Source organism: Anabas testudineus, chromosome 15 (genome assembly GCF_900324465.2).
Source record: "Anabas testudineus chromosome 15, fAnaTes1.2, whole genome shotgun sequence".
Classification (NCBI taxonomy): domain Eukaryota; kingdom Metazoa; phylum Chordata; class Actinopteri; order Anabantiformes; family Anabantidae; genus Anabas; species Anabas testudineus.
Window position 1 is genome coordinate 8,817,968 of NC_046624.1, and position 17,189 is coordinate 8,835,156.

At 38.2% G+C, this 17,189-nt stretch overlaps 2 protein-coding genes across 2 annotated transcripts in view; one reads left to right on the forward strand and one right to left on the reverse strand.

The window, feature by feature from the left end:
• The window catches only part of LOC113159455 (collagen alpha-1(XIX) chain), an 80,247-nt gene extending 74,494 nt beyond the window's left edge, over positions 1-5,753 (reverse strand). The window contains exons 1-3 of the mRNA XM_026356147.1: positions 5,666-5,753; positions 4,954-5,028; positions 4,760-4,859 (exon numbers count right to left, since the gene is read on the reverse strand). Of these exons, the coding sequence (XP_026211932.1) occupies positions 4,760-4,859; positions 4,954-5,028; positions 5,666-5,753 (263 nt within the window). The remainder of the gene's footprint in view (positions 1-4,759; positions 4,860-4,953; positions 5,029-5,665) is intronic.
• Positions 5,754-16,423: 10,670 nt separating this feature from the next.
• lmbrd1 (LMBR1 domain containing 1) overlaps positions 16,424-17,189 on the forward strand; it is a 45,140-nt gene continuing 44,374 nt past the window's right edge. The window contains exon 1 of the mRNA XM_026355320.1: positions 16,424-16,509. Within this exon, the coding sequence (XP_026211105.1) occupies positions 16,444-16,509 (66 nt within the window). The 5' untranslated portion in view covers positions 16,424-16,443. The remainder of the gene's footprint in view (positions 16,510-17,189) is intronic.

A 17,189-nucleotide genomic window follows, 5' to 3' on the forward strand; every position in this document is an offset into this window, starting at 1 on the left:
GAAGCCAATCTTTTACCTCACCAAGATACCATGTGCTATGACATAGAGGTTACAGAGGCCTATAGTGCAATGCTGTGATAGGTTTATGTGTGTGACCTCAGCAGCTTTTTAAAGCCAAATAACAATAATATTCATAGCTAAAAATGTGTTCCAGCAGTGGAAAGATATGCAGAGCAAATAGGGAATGTAAAGGAAAAACAATATCATTTTTCAAATCACACCCACTCTCAAATGAATTACAGCATGTTCAGTAACTCATCTCTCAGCCCACACCTGCACTCCCCTCCTAATTTTATACATTGCAATAATAAAAAAAAAAAAAGAAAACATTACAACCTTCAAAATACTCTAACCCTACTCCTAACTCCGCAGTCAGATTAACAGTCAAAAGTGGAGGAGAATAAACATAATAAATCAAGATCAGCAAAAATAATAATAATAATGCAATGATAAGGTCATTGAGAAGGGAGAGCACAGCCTGGGGGAGGGAAAGAGAGAGAGTTTCTTCAGACAGGTTGGAAATTAGTTTTCACTCCAATATATCATCTCCTATTCTCTCTGAGCGTCACACCCTCTTCCATTGTGTCCCTCGAATTCGTTGAGATTTCAGTGTAAATGGTACATGACTAAAATGATAAATACAGCAAGTTAAAGCCTCCCGAAAAAATCAAATGCGTCTGTAAGAGGCCCGGGGACAGGGAAGGTTATTTGTTGCCTGCGGGCTAAAGGACAGCATGATCTACAATTCAGCATGAAAAGTGGCACGGCAATTTATAAAAGTGAGGATTTATAAAGTAAATTCAACACTGAATATTTCTGTGCTGCCCATACAGTAACTGTTTGCGCCACATGCGTTACATATTGTTATAAAGGGGAGGAAATAACAAAGAAGTATATAGAGAACTGTGCACTGCAACTTATGAAACATAACAAATTTAAGCAGGTTTCATAGAGCTCAGATACTCTGCACTGCAGGGATGTGTTTTAAAAGGACCCTGTAGTTCAAACCTTTCTTTAAGAAGTCGCTAAATAAGTCTACTGTTGCATGGTCTGTCTACAATGTGCCACACTTCATTTCTAAGTGCCCACGTTCTTGACTTTGTGTTCAGTAACAGTATTCTGCATAGCTGATTGTCACTTGTGTTAAAATAAGTGATAATGAGTAAACAAGCAGGATTAGATTTCATTTGGATCCCTACAATGTGGAGTAATAGGGCCTCGTTCCAAATCAACTTAGAGAAACAAACACACACACACACACACATATTCTTGAGTAGTGTGTCTTTTAGTGTGCATGTATATATTTTATATTACAAAATACTGCACATTCATAACATTAATCAGTAGAAACACTAAAGATCACAGAGGGACAATAGGAATAGGAACTATAATTGGAACTAATTCCCTTTTTTTCATAAGGGACGGCCGTGTGCTTTCTGGAAACGATCACTAGTCTTGGAACACGTCTTTGACCATGCATATTTGCTTGGCTGAAACTACCCCTTGTATAATCAGAGACAGTCGTTTGACAGGATGTCACAACAACACTACCGGTCTGCTAGAGAATCTCCCGGTAGCGGCTTTAGTGCCTTAGCTTGGAAGAAATCCTATCCAGAAGGATACTTTCAAATGAGTCAAAGGAATCAGATTGCTGTAGCTGAAACAATCAAACCTCAAATGTTAGCCTAGTTGGCTCCCTTCCCTATCACTGACACTTAATCCTCCAAGAGATCAAAGTGGGCTCAACCACGTCAGTTTCTACGCTTACTGCATCATTCATGCTATCAAGAACTATAACGTCCTCTCAGCACGAGTCCTCTTTCCTGTTTAAATATGAAAGTCCTGTGCTTGCCAGCGTGATAGAAGACTGCCACTGATTGAGGCAAATCAAATGCTTATGTATTTTACAGGAGAAATCACTTCATGCAAATGAGTGCGAATGTGTGTAGCCGAGATGTGAGTGCGGTGATATCATCGTTCCACCGTAAGTGTTTCTGTGCTTAATGGAGGGATAGCGCTATTGCACAGACAAACATTTTCAAAAATTGTGTGATGTGCCCCAGTGACTACAGTACATGCCATAAAAGAAATCCAGTAGCGATATGTTACAGACTGTATGGATTTGTTTATGTGTGTATGTATATACGTATATATGAAAATGCTGCTGTGACATTTAGATGAGTTTGAATCCCTGAATGTAAATTTGATTGTAAATACAGGCAAATTACAGCACTTCATACTGCTATCTTATGTGAGGCCATTGGCCAATAAGTCCCTGACTTTACCATAAACTGTAGCCTGTCAAAATGTATTTCTAAACAGAAAAGCATTACTTAGAATTAAAGTTAGAATTTAGATGCTTGTGACTTCAAAAAAAAGACTAAGTCAGCTGTACGGTATTGGCAGAAAAGCCCATATTATTAATTAGCTGACGAGACAGTCGCAACAACCACTGAAACCGCAGACTGGTAAACAAACACAAACCCTGGTGATTTGATACACTATATCGCAGCCGCAATGGCTGCTTTCTATCTACATTTCAAATATATTGAATCGTCAGCAGCTACACATGAAGGAAAATACAGTTCCCGTTTAACATTACTTGTTACTAGCTGCTGTGAAGAGAGTCACACAGACCATGTTATTTGACACCGTCGTCACATTTAAAGGAAATGTTAATTCTAATAACTATCATTACTGCTTTTCATTAAAGAAAGTGTCAATTCATGCTGAGCTTCATAGTGGAAATTTGATTTGATTTAAGTTGAATCTTTAAGACAATAACAGTTAAGAAAATAACTAACTAACCTAATTTACTTTGCTCATATCAATAACAATGTGTACAGATGGCGAAGATATTTTTCTGTGTTTTAATACTGTATAGAAGCACATTATACCTGTACTTGTTGCATTTTATAGCTCAATTTATTGCTTCACACAAATGTTCCTTGAGTGTGTCAGCTCTGCTCTAAGCACCATAACATCGACTGTGCCAATGAGCTGGCAGAACATTAGCCAGATCTAGAGAGTTGAGCATCTATCGCTGCATATCCTGCAAGTTAAGTGAGCAATGTTTTAGTGACTGTGGCAGGGGCAGGGAGGCCTCCTGCTTCGTGCAATTGCCCTCGCCTTCCCTCCTCAGCTGACATGCGGTATCGCCTGTCAAAGTACTTAGATAATTGGATATGAGAGGGATAGCAGTCTCACCACTATAACCAATGACACTGTCAGCAGTGTCATTGAGAAGCAGCATCTATGGGCCCAGACTGAGGCAAGGGCTGAAGTAAATGTATTTTCGGCTGGCTGACTGAACAGGGAGGCAGATCACAAATCACCTGGCTCAAAGATTCTCTCACCTAGCCAGAGAGAGAGCGGCAGTAAATGTTTACAGCTGCGTGTCATGTAAAAATACTAAAAATACCCTCCCCTCCCGGAAGAATGACAAAGTGTTCTCTTTCACACTTACAACTTAAAGGACACAAAACAATGAACATCTCCAAATACATTTTTCAAAATCCAAAACAACACCGTAAAGTCAAATTGGGGAACTACTAAAGTTGCATATGTTCCACTGGTTATTCTTAACACAACTGACAGGATGAAATTTAAATGCCATAGGTCTTAATAAATATTAATTCCAATTCAAAGACCTGCTACATCATTATATCAGCATCAAGGTGAAGCCACAGAGCAGCTGACCAGGGGAATCAAGGTCTTCAGTAAATGGGACCTTAGTGTGTCATTTATGTAGTTATTTTAATATTCCTCTCTTATTATATGTGCTCATACATTTTTTTTCCAATTCCTTTAAAGTGTCCCACTTTTTACCCTTAGGAGATTTCTATAATAAATGCAACATATATTAATTGTGAACAAATGATTCCCTGTCTGACAGTGCGCCACACACATTGCCCTTGCTGCTAAGGCAAACTGAGCCATTCCTGTTATATCACTGTAGCTCTAAGTCAGTTCTTTAATGAAAAACAAACAGCACTACACTGTTCTTTCTTTTTATTTTGTGCTATAACTTTGATTCTGAAAGGCTTAAGCCCTCCTCATGGTCTGTATAACACAGATCTATAATACCAATACTACTACTTTACGACTATAGGTATTTTTTAAATCTGATACTGTCTTACCAAGCCGACTTTAACGCTCATATTGATCATTTGTCCCAGCCCTCTCAAGTGTTTGTTTTACTGTAAGCATGCTCCTGCAAACGCAGGCAGGCACAGTTGCACCCCTCACTTTAACTCTAAACAGTCACAAATGCTAGACAACGGCTGTGCAAACATTACAAATTGGTTGGGAACAGGACCAACTGTCAGATTTATGCCTTAAAAATGAGTTAGAAATGTTTCCCTAAGTTCACATGCCTTTTATCATGTCATGAGGACAGTCTCTGTATGAGTTGCAAGATATAATAATGATACGTCCCATAGAGGTCCCCTGTTCAGAACCTCTGTATGAGGAAGAAAACTAGTAATAGCCTAGGTGGTAATCTAAATGACCACTGCAGTTTAATACTGTTTATAGTCATGGCCACACACAGTGTGCTTGTGATGTGCTACAGCTTCACAGCAAAAACAAAGAAATGGTAGAAATGAAGCAGTACATCGAACAATTATTTACTGCTGTTATTCCTGCAGGTCTGCCTGAATTATCCTTAAACATTATATGAAAGCAGAATATTACATTTGAACAAGTATGCAAATAATAAACACACACGCATTCCAGCATCCATGTGCACGCTACTCACTTTGTTGGCTTAATAAGTGGACTGCTTCCTAAACGATATGACGGCAGGTCTTCTGTGATTGTTCCCTTTCGAAGAAGGAACTTTTCGGTGAGATCGAATCCTGTGAACACAGTTGCAGACTGTGACTTTCAAGCACATTGAAAGAGACCCGTGTTGACTTATTTACAAAGGAGCTCTGTTCATTCAGTACATACCTGTGAGTTCCAGGGGACGATCTAAAACATCAGAGAACCTGTGTTCCTCTACACTCAGAGGGGGACATGAGCCATCTAGAAGAAAGCCACCAAGAACGTGTTTGTGCATGGTGCAGTTTAGACAAAAGCTAAAGCAAAGAAAATGATCCACTGAATCATGAATTAATTCTCTCCATTGCATTTCCTTGTATTTTAAAAACAAAACCTCTTTGGGAGAAATTCAGATGAGAACAGAAAAATCAATTTAAGTTTTCCAATTAATCTTAAAAATTTTAATAAATTCAGACAGACATGGCCCAATGAGAAGTAATTTGGAGGAAAGCCTACATGTGTTTGAATGAAAATTAAATAGGGAGTGACTTTATGAATCTCAAGTGCAAAGTTTTGGTTTAAAACTCTTACACTCACTCTTTTTCTTCAAATCAAGTAGTTTACCAGTACTAATAAATTGAAAACCTAAAATAAATAAGTGTAAAATATTTTCAGTTAATCAGTACCTTTATATTAACATGATAAATGTTCTAAATTAAAGCTTTCTGCATTCTGTTGACACCAGCTCACATAAGAGAAAGTTCACGGCTGGTATCTTTTCGCTGTGCAATACATTGGTTCTGATAAGTGGTACTGTTGAAAAACATCTGTCGCTGGACAAACAGTCAGACACGCTCACATCAAAAACAAACACACATACATACATACATACAGTACGTACCTGTTTGTTCAATCACTGCCATCCCAAAAGTGCAAGGAATAGAATTTATAGTCCAAAGGAGAGCAGTCCATCTTAGCAAGCAAATCATGGCTCTGACTAGTCCACTTGAAAACCTGATTGCAAACAATTTTTTTTCATATTGTAAATCAGTTAACTTCAATTTTTTTATGGTAAAAAGTGAAACTAAATGAAAACACGCACCTTCACTAAGCCCAAAACTACTAAACAAATACAATCAAACAAAATGGTTCTAGTAATAAGTAAAAGGTTATGATTGTTAAAAACTTCTGGATGAAACAGGATGTTTGACTTTACTTTAATTAACTGAGCTAACCTGCACAAAATAAATCCAGTGTCTGTGTGACTGCTTAGCAAACTAAGATAAATGAACTTGGAAAGTTTCATTTCTTTGCATTTCTGACTACAATCATACGTCATGGTGCTCAGCTGTCTTTATATTAATATTAACTAAATGTTAGAAATGTTAAAATGCTGGTTATATTTTTGTGAAATTCTATCTTCTAGATCACATCTGAATTTCCTATTTTACATCCCCTCACTGACAGGTCTCCAAGCCTCCTTCTGTGCTTATTTAAAGTCACTTCTGAGTCCATTCGGTAACTTTTACGAACGCCTGCCATACAGTGATGAATAAAGACGTCCATATTGCAACGAAATCATAATACACTGAGCTCTGTTTATGTTAAGGTTTCAGTTGTTACCAAGTCAGCCAGGCTGCCTCTTGTTCTCTGTAGACAGTTTGAAACTCATTAGGTCTGTATGTCATCACCGAAAATTAGCTGTGGAACTGTGCACACGCACTTAATCTGTGGAGGAATCTGTCTACAACAGCGAGATAATGACAGCACAATAAGGAGATGTTGTTATGTGTCGTGTCGATCACAATGCTGTATGCATGTTAAAAACTTGTGTTTCCACAGTTTCATTATAATTATTCCTAATTAACTGCACACTATGTGTCCCACGTCATTGTGTGAGAGCTCTAGTACATTTACAATACAGCATTGCTGGCTCCTCTTGTATTTTTGACTATGATTTTAATGCCAAATCCTTGATCTTCTGTTTTTTTCTGTAGTAACATTAACACTCTGTTTTGATCTGTAAGCTGTCAGCAGTGTCTTGATCAAGGACGTCACATGCAAGGCTCAAACCTGGAAACCTCCAGTTACAATTACGTCTCTTAAACTATTTCACTATGCTGGCAAATCAAAGCCTCTGCATTACACTCGTGCCATTGCAGAGAAGGCGGGGATTTTTTTAGAGCAGAGGCATCCTGGAAGGTGAGGGTCTTCCCAAAGTACAGTCAAAGTACAGTAATGATATATCAATGTAGTTTTGGTGCATTTTGGATCAGTCTGCCTACCAAACCGGTGCACTACCACCAATATCACTAATACCACAACGATAATAAGATCTTAACAAGCATTTTCAGGTGTTTTGTTGTTGTGTTTCAACGACCTTCAAGGACCTCCAAAAGAAATGATTAACTCAACTTTGTGATTTTGCAGAACACATTTGCTACAGAAACCATGGAGTCAAATCACCACTCTGTATGTCTAACCTGTTTTTCTTTCTGTACCTGGAAACCAGCTCTAATCCTGTTAGAAAACCTCACATAGGAAGAAGAAGCTGGAGACAGCTCAGCACTACACTTGACCTCCAAAGACCATAACACTGCCACAGCACATTAAGTTCATTTATATGCACAGTGTCACAAAGTGTGACCAACAGTATTGCCGGTGATGCTCTCCTTCTTTATCGGACACTGTCTTATCCAAATGAATTTTGCGCAAATGATTAATTTCCATCCGTGCCGCCTGCACTTGTGCCTTCTCCCACTGGACCATAAAGTTTTTTTTTTTTTCTTTTGCATGCAGGCCTACAATATCATGGCGCTTGGAGATGAAGTGACCATGCCACTTGCAACTACAACTATGCATGGGCCACGGACGAGCAGCACTACAGAGGTATCACATTCCTTGTCTGCGTGAAGGCGCAATGTTATTCCCGTCATTTCTGCTAATGCATGCAGCTTATTCCTCACCTTTAAACAAGTGATTGTGATTACTGAGGCGCCTGGAGGAGTTGTTGCAGCCTACTTTAAACCTACATACTCTGGCTTGACAGCAACGCTGCTGCACCACCTGCTGTAAACCTGCATCGACTATAACACACTGTATTTGTTTAAGTAGCCTCTTAATGCACACAGCTCACAAGTCGATAAGGAAGAAGACACTAAGCACTGAAGTTACTTTATCCTGCGTCTCCATCATTCATTCAACCACCTTCACTCGATGCAACTTCTATGGAACAGCAATATTCAAAGAAGCGTGTTTGTCTGCGCGCCTGCTGATTGGCTGGATTTCTTTCTTTTTTTTTTTTTTTTAATAATAGGTTTAATTATGGGATTTCTTCTTTTAAACGTCTGACACATTTCGCACTTTGTTTTTAATAAGTGATGCAACGCGGAACATGTTTACCGCTGCAGAGCGCTCAGATATCAGGAGGAACCTGTTTAGAAGACATGTGTCCCGGCAGGAGGACAAGTTAGAAAGATCAAGTGATGAGTAAAAAAAAAAAAAAAGACAACTAAAATCCAGCGACACAAGGTGGAAAAAGGATAAACTTGCCTGTACAAATGATTTCTGAGGGAATAACACGCTGACATTTACATTACGCCGCTTTTTTTTTTTTTTTTTTTTTTGCATTGACTCCCATTTTAAATTCATCTGCTCTGCAAATACTCACAGTCGCCGAGAAAGTTTCCTCTAAAGCAAAAACAAACCCAAAACAGCGGAGAAAGCATAATCCATGCGTGATCACGATCAGTCCGATTCCGGATTCCAGGACTTGGAAATAAAAAGTCACAGTGGGATCTGCTGCTGGATCGCGGTCCTTATTAGTTGCACCAAGTGGCCCTCCCACTCTGTCATTATTACTGAAATGCACTGACAGAGAGACTTCTGCAAACAAGAGGAACATCCACTGAGAGCTTTCATATTAGGGAGAGCAATAAATGCGACACGGGAGTTCAAACAAACAGAGCCAGGTGCGGCAATTAAGCAGCTTTTGATGTATTCTCATCTCATCAAGTCCTCTGAATAGACAAAAAGCCTAAGTCATTGGGTTTTAAAGTTGGCTTCATGCGTGTTATTAGCAGTAAAAGCTGTCAGGGCAAGCTGCAAAGTAAATATTCACACAATACAAAAACAGTCTCAGGTCTTCGGCAGTGTTATCAATGCCTTATTCTCTAAGGTATTAATTCCTCCATTAGTCCAAACCCACAGGAGGTCTACTCATGTTAAATTGCGTTCCAATACACCACATCAATACTGTCCTATTATTGTTCATGACTAAAGACGTTATGAAAACGCAGAGAGGCTTTAGACACAGGTACTTTGTCCCCTTAAGTTATTGTTGGAACAGCTCACCAGCAGCTCAAGACACCCAGAGTCCAAAGAAACAGGTGTTCAGGCTCCACACACATAACTGTTTAGACAGATGATTTGAATGCACCCACCCCTTCACCATGTGGACACACACACACACACACACACACACACACACACACACAGACACAGATATACTAAAAAAAAAAAAAAAATCAAAGGAACTAAGCAACAAAAAGAAAATGATTAAAAGTAAGAATAAAAAAATCAAGATAGGAAAGAAGCAGATGGCTTCCTTTGTTGAACATTATACATCAAGTGTCTGTAATTCTGACTAAAAAGTGACTAACTGCTGCTTTTCCCACAGTTTCTATAAGAAAATTAGTGTTTTTATGTATTTTCCTCTGTTAGTGGAATTACATTCTTTTATTTAAAAAGTTAACACCAAACATAAACGATACTGTGTGTGTGGTGGTGGTGAGAGTATTTTAATTCAAATATTATAAACATCCATTTGAAACAGAAGGGTGCCTTCTCAATGCTCATATCATGGCATAAATTCACAGCGAGTTTTTACTTAGTTCCAGAGTTTGTATCTTGCATGTTGCTGCTGCCTGCCCTCAGTATTGCCTCTCGTTTAACTTGCAGTTAAGGAGTGCCTCTTACAGCCAACAATGGATTGATAACAAGGTTGTGGTACAAGTCTCTATTCAACAAAAACACAACCCTCTCCATGTGCAATCAGATACTTTTACATTGAATAAAGCAATTATTTAACCTGACAAGGAGTGAGTGAATTCCAGCCTCTTTTCAGGACGGCAACAGTAAAAACAGAAGAGCTATTTCTTCTATTTCTTCTATACAAAACACATAAAACGAAAACTGTTCACTTTGAGGTCTGGGGATTGTTAAGTCTGAAAAGAAACAATGACTCGATTTTCGGAGAAATTAAACTTTCTTCACCTCTGCTGTGGCAGCACAGCAGAGTCTAAGCAGTGGACAATTTCAAACAGTTGAAAATCTAATGGCTCGGGACCACTGGAAAATAAACTGGTTTGTTGTGATTTGAACTAACCTCTTAAAACTAGTGCAAAATTAGGGCTGTGGTAAAATAATGCCTTGCTGGTGATGGAAGCTTTCAACAACATATATAGTCGAACGCTATTTGTTGACTGCATCATCTACTACCTGAGATTCCCTTTAGTCCATCACTTAATCGTGTGTGCCTTTGCTATCACTAAATGGATTGAGTGTGTCAGTGTAAAACAGGTGACAAATGCAACACCACCAATAGATGCTTCAAGGTAAATCTTCTTAACACACCAAACTGGAGTGACACCTCATAAACTCCAAGCTCCATAAAGCTGACAGGAGGCTTTGAAATATATTTGAGATTACTTTTTTTTATTTATTTATTTTTTTTGGGAGAAACATTCTGTATATTTATACAAGAACAAACAGCAGTGAGAAAAAGAAGGATGAATGTGCAACGTAAAGGAAGTACGTTTTGCCCTGCAGACTCACATTCACTTGTCAAATTGAAAGCCAAAGTAATATGTGCATAGACTGTACTCTGTAAAACTGAATGCCATCTGTAGCTATTCAAGAAGTGATACTGAGAATCAATATGTATGATAAATGTCCAACATATTCTGTTTCACTACCCTGTGGAACTTTGTCCTCTACTCACAGTGTTATAAAAAAAAGCCATGCTGTCGCCCGCTTGTTGCTCTCTGGACAAACACAAATGTGCAGCTATTGTTTGACCAACGTGTATGAATAAGGATGAAATGCAATAATTTATTATCTTGAATTTAAGGTTGGTGCTCCATGTGGCCCCTCACTAAATCACCCTGTCGGAGGTTTGCAGGAGTAATTGTGTGGTAGATCCATTGAAAACCTCCACAAGGCTGAGACAGGGATAGAAATCTCAGCCGCTAGCCAAGATGTCTTTGTTTCAGTTTCATGATAAAATCAAGCTGTTTGTCAGAAAGGATCTTTTTAAGCTGATTTTGGGTGATGTATGTCTCCGGATCCCTCCAGCATTTCCGGGGAACTGCCCTTTGCATTTCAGCTTTTTTACAGACCCACAGTGAAAAGTCAGATAACGAGGGAGACACATAGAGTTGGAAAGCAACAGATGGTCATGTTTATTCTGACCCCAAGACAACAGCCCTCCTAGCATATCTGGAACATTTTCCAAGTAGTAGGGAGAATTTCCCCATATTTATATATATATATATATATATATATATATATATATATATATATATATATATATATAAATACCATACAAATAGATTAACATATGTGATAAGGGTGTGTGTCATTTGTCATAAAAGGTGTAGCTTATGGCTAACAGTTCGTTTCACTGGGGACATTTTTGCACGTCGTAGCAGGTAAAGCACAGGTGAGCAGGTGCCTGCGTGGACAGTGAATGCAGCCATCTTTAATTGTCAGTAACACGCATGCTTTGTTTTTATTATGATATGTAAATAGTTCTCTTTATCAGCATTTTATCAGCAAGAAAACATCTTGAGCCAAATAAACAAAACATATATAATTGTAAGTATACTGTGCTAATAAATCACATTACAAAGTAGCCTGTAGACAGAAAAGGTGTTGCAGTCCTGTGGGTCTCTTCTGCTGGCTAAATATCCATGGCACACGCAAGACTATCAGCTTAGCTAAGTTAACAAAAAAAGCAAGAAAGCAAAATAATTTACTTAGCAGATGCAGATTATCAGTACAACGTTTAATCAGCTAATAAATCATGGTTTATTATTATAGCTCACCCACCTGTCAGCACATGAATTGCTTAAAACCAGCTCCACCTTTACCAGCTGTTGTTATTATTCACACACAGTCTTTAGGTAACAGAGGTCTTTTCACTTTAATATTATTAATGAATAGTAATCAGATATTATCTTTAAATAGAAATAGACTTAATACAGCATTTTCACATTTGAAAGGTCTGAAACTTCTAGATTTCAGAAATGATAAGAAACAGGTAACACATCTGAACACACACACTCATGAACAACGTTATGTTTAATAGTGTGTTAAATATGGTTATTTTTAAATGAATAACTTAGTTGTAATATAAATCATAAATATTAAAATATAAATAATCTTCCCAGTGAAGTATTTCTGCTTTTGTCAAGTATATGTAGCACTTCAGTTTGAACTTTTTACTTTTACTTGAGTATTTGTGACTTCTGGGTACTTCTGCCACCTCTGCCTGTATTGAGCTGAATGCTCTGCTGATAGCATTTATTATCTGGACACGGTAACAAGTTGAGTTTCATTGTGTCCGTATGAATCATTGCTTTCACAATTTACACTCAGAATGAAACTAGTATGACCATTCCACTGACACTGATAAGAGGTCGGGATAAAATACTGACCAGAAGCTGAATCTCATCAGGTTTCTTGATAATGGCATGAATTATAGTGGTTACATTGCAAAAGGCAGCAAACCCATTTTGTGATAAACTCATTATTGCTTTTGCCATTGAATGCTTTGAGAAAACTAATTTATATAGCAAGCCCACCCTCCCCAACACCCACCTCTAATGTGCACATGTTCAGTAAGTGCATGCCCTTATAAGAGGACTGAATCACACACTGAACATGTATAACAAATACTGCACTCTCCTTTGTGTCGCTGTGTATGTGTGTATGTGATTCTTCATGTGTATTTGTACTGAGTATGTACATTCACAAGCTCAGCAAACACCATTGTTTTGGGCAAGCGGTTGTTTGCCTTGAATAAAAACGTACTAATCACTGTATTCTGATTCTTCATTACATCAGCCAAACCACTACTATTAAGGGGGTTTAGAGGGAAAACACCTGTCCACTTTACAGGATCATTTACTAACCTGACATGTGTCAAAGCACTAGACAAAGACAACGTAATGTGTGTTACTAATCTGTATGCAGACATAAGCGCTGATGATGTGTACCTTTCATGTACTCATAAAAATCACAAAAACCATTAAGGAGTCTCATTCATCACTTCTGAGAGCTCACCTGGGCATGAAAGCTTTCAATATGCAGATAAAAAAAAAAAAGAAAAGAAAAGAATTAAAAAGACACAATAACATCAGTCAGTTTGGCCTGCAGCTATACTGTGGTTCTGTGGGGTATTCTTGAAACATGATCATATAATTGACCCGTCTATTGAAAGTTAATGAAAGAAATCCAGTTGGTGGTGACCTGATTGGGATAGCTGTGCGATAATGGTTCTCTTTGATATTAACTCAGACATTCATTGTTTCGGGTTAAATCTCCATTGAACATACAAGTGCAGGCAGGTAGCTGGCATGCATATGTATTACATCAAAATAAAAGGAAGGTTCTTGAACTCAGTAGATGTACGTGCATATATACATTGTGCATTTCAAAGTTCAGTTCGTACAGCAAACTGGCATTGCTCTCTACTGCAGTTCAACAGCAACCTGATGTTATATTCACACATTATTTTACATTAATTTACCTACATGTACAGTGGTCACCTGCATAAACAAATGCTGCTTGCAAATGCAAATGATACACGCCTAGTAGTAGGCTACTGCAAGTTAATGTTATAATCGAGGTTAGAGTATGTGGGGCAACTGAACATGACTAAGATGACTGAACTTTAACTTATGGTGCCTTTACCCATGTTAAATTTAAAAATAAATATCACTCATCACATTGGCGACAACGTACACCTATCTCAAGTCCAACTGTGATAATCCCTGTGCTTTGTCACTGTCTGTTCTTATCACACGGCCTCCACTTCTTTTCTCACCCAATCATCTTTCAAGATTAAAAGGACAAATTTGATAGAGGAGCGAGCACACATGTATTGTAGTTCTGTAGCAGAAATTCTTACTTTTAGCTGCAGGTTGGGAAACCTGGTTTGGACGTCAAAAAAAAAAAAAAAAAAAAAGGGACAAGTAGATGAGAGGTGGATGAAAATACTATAATTTGACTGTAAGAGCATCATCCTGCAGAGAAAAGACAAAAGTAGTAACATGGGTGTGTGATCAGCTCATTCCAGCAACCCATCCAGCTGATTATATGATAAGAATACACCAATGCAAAAGTCATTAATCCCCAAATACTACTTTGGCTGACAGAAATCTCGACAGCGTCTTGCCTTTCTTTCAGCTTTTAACAGACTTTGGCATATGCTCTCCATTAGGGCAGATTGCCAAGCTGCATGATAAGGGCATTCGCAGTTTTTAAAGGTTGAATGAATAAAGTAGACCGACCATACCTTCTCTGGGAAAGTGAATAATAAGTTGTGAACAAATTACATTAGTTTAATTAAAATCTTTAAAGTCGGGGGCATAAATGAAATTTAGATACATGGGTATTGATTTTAGGGGGTTGAAATGCAAAATGTCTTAACCAATAGTGACCAACTAATTAACTGGTAAGAATGTTCCTCATCCAAATTAGTAACAGACTAATTTTCCCCAATACAATGTAGAGAAGTATTATTTTCACTTTCAGAAACTTTAGAATCTCAATGTCACTATGGACGGTTATAGTGTACCCCTTGCAAAAGTAATTACTCAAGTAATAATTTAATTTTGTCTCAGTAATTCCAGACAAGCATGACTGCACACTCTTAGACAGTTGTAATTTAGGGGACAATATACTACACAAATGGGCCAGACATCTTTAACACAATGCACTTAAAACTGCGAAAAGCAAAGTAGAATGAAAAGACAGCAAATTCTTTACGTGGGGATACCATGAGCTCTGCATGCAAGATACATTTGATAAGAATGGATTGGCGAGTGTGTTGAGGATTGCAGCCTCTCCACTCAGAAAGCTGACTGTTACACTTCACATTCAATCTGCAAAAGTTGATATAATCCCATTGCTGCATAAATTTGGATCCTCTGGATGGAACAGAAGCCCATACCTCTCAAGAGTCAATCTTTTTGAAAGCCTGAGTGGTATTATTATTGATGCATTTTTATACCTCGAACAAATACACACTGCGACTTTTAGGGATTCATGGTTCCTCTAGCTTTTGAGCTGAAGAATATAAAAATAAACCATGACCTCAGGTTTTTCCTGTAGCGGCAGAAATATCTGTCAGTGTTGATTTGTGTTATATTGCAAAACTATAATTAAAAAGGACTATACATTGGTTGTTTTAAAACATATCGAAATAGAAATTTAAGCAATGAAGACATACAATTGTGAACACATGTGAATGATAAAAAAAAGCATGTGCCTACTGATTATTGTGTAAGTAAGTCAGCAGAAATTCACCCACCTCTGCAACCAAAGTCACACAAGTCCTAACAAGGATGGGCGACGAGCATCTTTTTTAGGACACATGCTAAAAGGGAAGATATGTATTCAGCATACCAGAGCCAAGCATCAAAACTGAGGAAAGAAAAAAATAATGTGTCATTTATACTGATATTATACTTAAATACAGCATCTGCTATAGTGTATGGATATGATATAGATATTTATATGGATCTCGAATAGAAATGCACTATTTTACGTGTGGAGAGACTGCCTTCACCACAGAAGACAATAGTTGTTTGCTGGTGTGGGCCACTGTGGTGGATAATTGATGACAAGTATTACCCCAATGATCAGCTGCACACATGGGAACGCAGCTACAGGTGCACTGCACAATAATATCCGGTGACCTACTTCTACATTTTCAGCAAATTATAGTGCTATGATCCTGTAATTTATAGGCTTTTAGATGTTAAGATTTAAAAAGGGCCCTACTAAACAGAAAAAAAAAAGAAATGAAAAAGTAGAAAGATCTTATTATGATATTCCATAAATGTTTTTAAATACAGTGTCCCAAATATCATGCAGATTATCTTAAGTGTCCATGTCATGTGGGTGGCCCTAAGTATCCCTTTGGTTGTCCTAAATACCCAAATGTCTTGCACAGGTGCCACCTTGTTGGGTCCTTGGAGCAAAATGAACGTAATCCAATCTTCAAATGTATGTATAAGAATGTCTTTGGATTTGTTTGTCCCTCACTCACACAAGGCCTCTTTTAACACAGTCTAGTCTGCACCATCTGCTGCTTCTGGTAAAGAGGTAGACTGTATGTGTTTTTTTTTTTTTTTGTGTTTTTTTTTTTTTTGCATTACCCTCCTGTCCAGTTAAGCTGTAAAATCCCACAGTTCACTGACACTCCTGTGAATATCAGCGCACATATGGACGCACTGTAGCAACAAGACAACTTCAGGCTTCGTCGTCATCATCATCATCATCATCATCATCATCATCATCACACACGGAGCGCGTCTCTGCGCAGACGTAAACTCGCCACCGTGGTGACGTCAGCGGGAGCACGTGGGTTTGTTATTGCAGGAAGTGAAGATGGCGGCTCAGTCGTTGTTGACCGAGTCTGCGCTCGGGTGGTCTATTTTCACCTTTGTACTTTTGGTAAGCACGTATAAAGTCGCCCGGTGGCTTCATTAGATAGCGATGCGTTAGATGATTGGTTTGAAACGCGAAGGCCTCGCCTGGGTAAAGTGTTTAACCCGACGCGCATGGCTACGGTGCATCAACGTCAGTGTTAGCTTTGGATTGGTTTTAGCTAACATTAGCCATGACACATTTCCATATAGTTGTTCTGTTTACATACAGAGAAACAACTATAAGGGAAAATCATCAGTCTAGTTTTTAGAGTCAATTTAAATTTAAATGTCTTAGTCATACTTGTATATACATTTAGGCTGTGGCAGCGTGACGTTAAAAGCACCAGAAACGGCGATAACACGGGCGGGTATACGTAATTTAATACAGAAATTAAAAGGTGTAACGTTGAAGTGCGTTTGGAAAAAGCATCCTGCTACCATGAACATGCAGGACTGAGATACTTTACAATATATGTGTTTTAAAGAATACATTATTCAGTGCTGCTGTTCACCACAAATGCTGGAAACACATAACCCTTTCTGCCTGTCTTAGTTTTTTTTTTTTCTTTGTGACCATCTAGAGACTATGACTCCAGTAGTGCTTAAATAAATGCCTTGAAATTGGTCAGCTAGGTAATCTGCTGCCCAATTTAGCTCTCATTATCTCAGCTGTCATTCAGAATCACATGGCTGTATTAGAGGCCC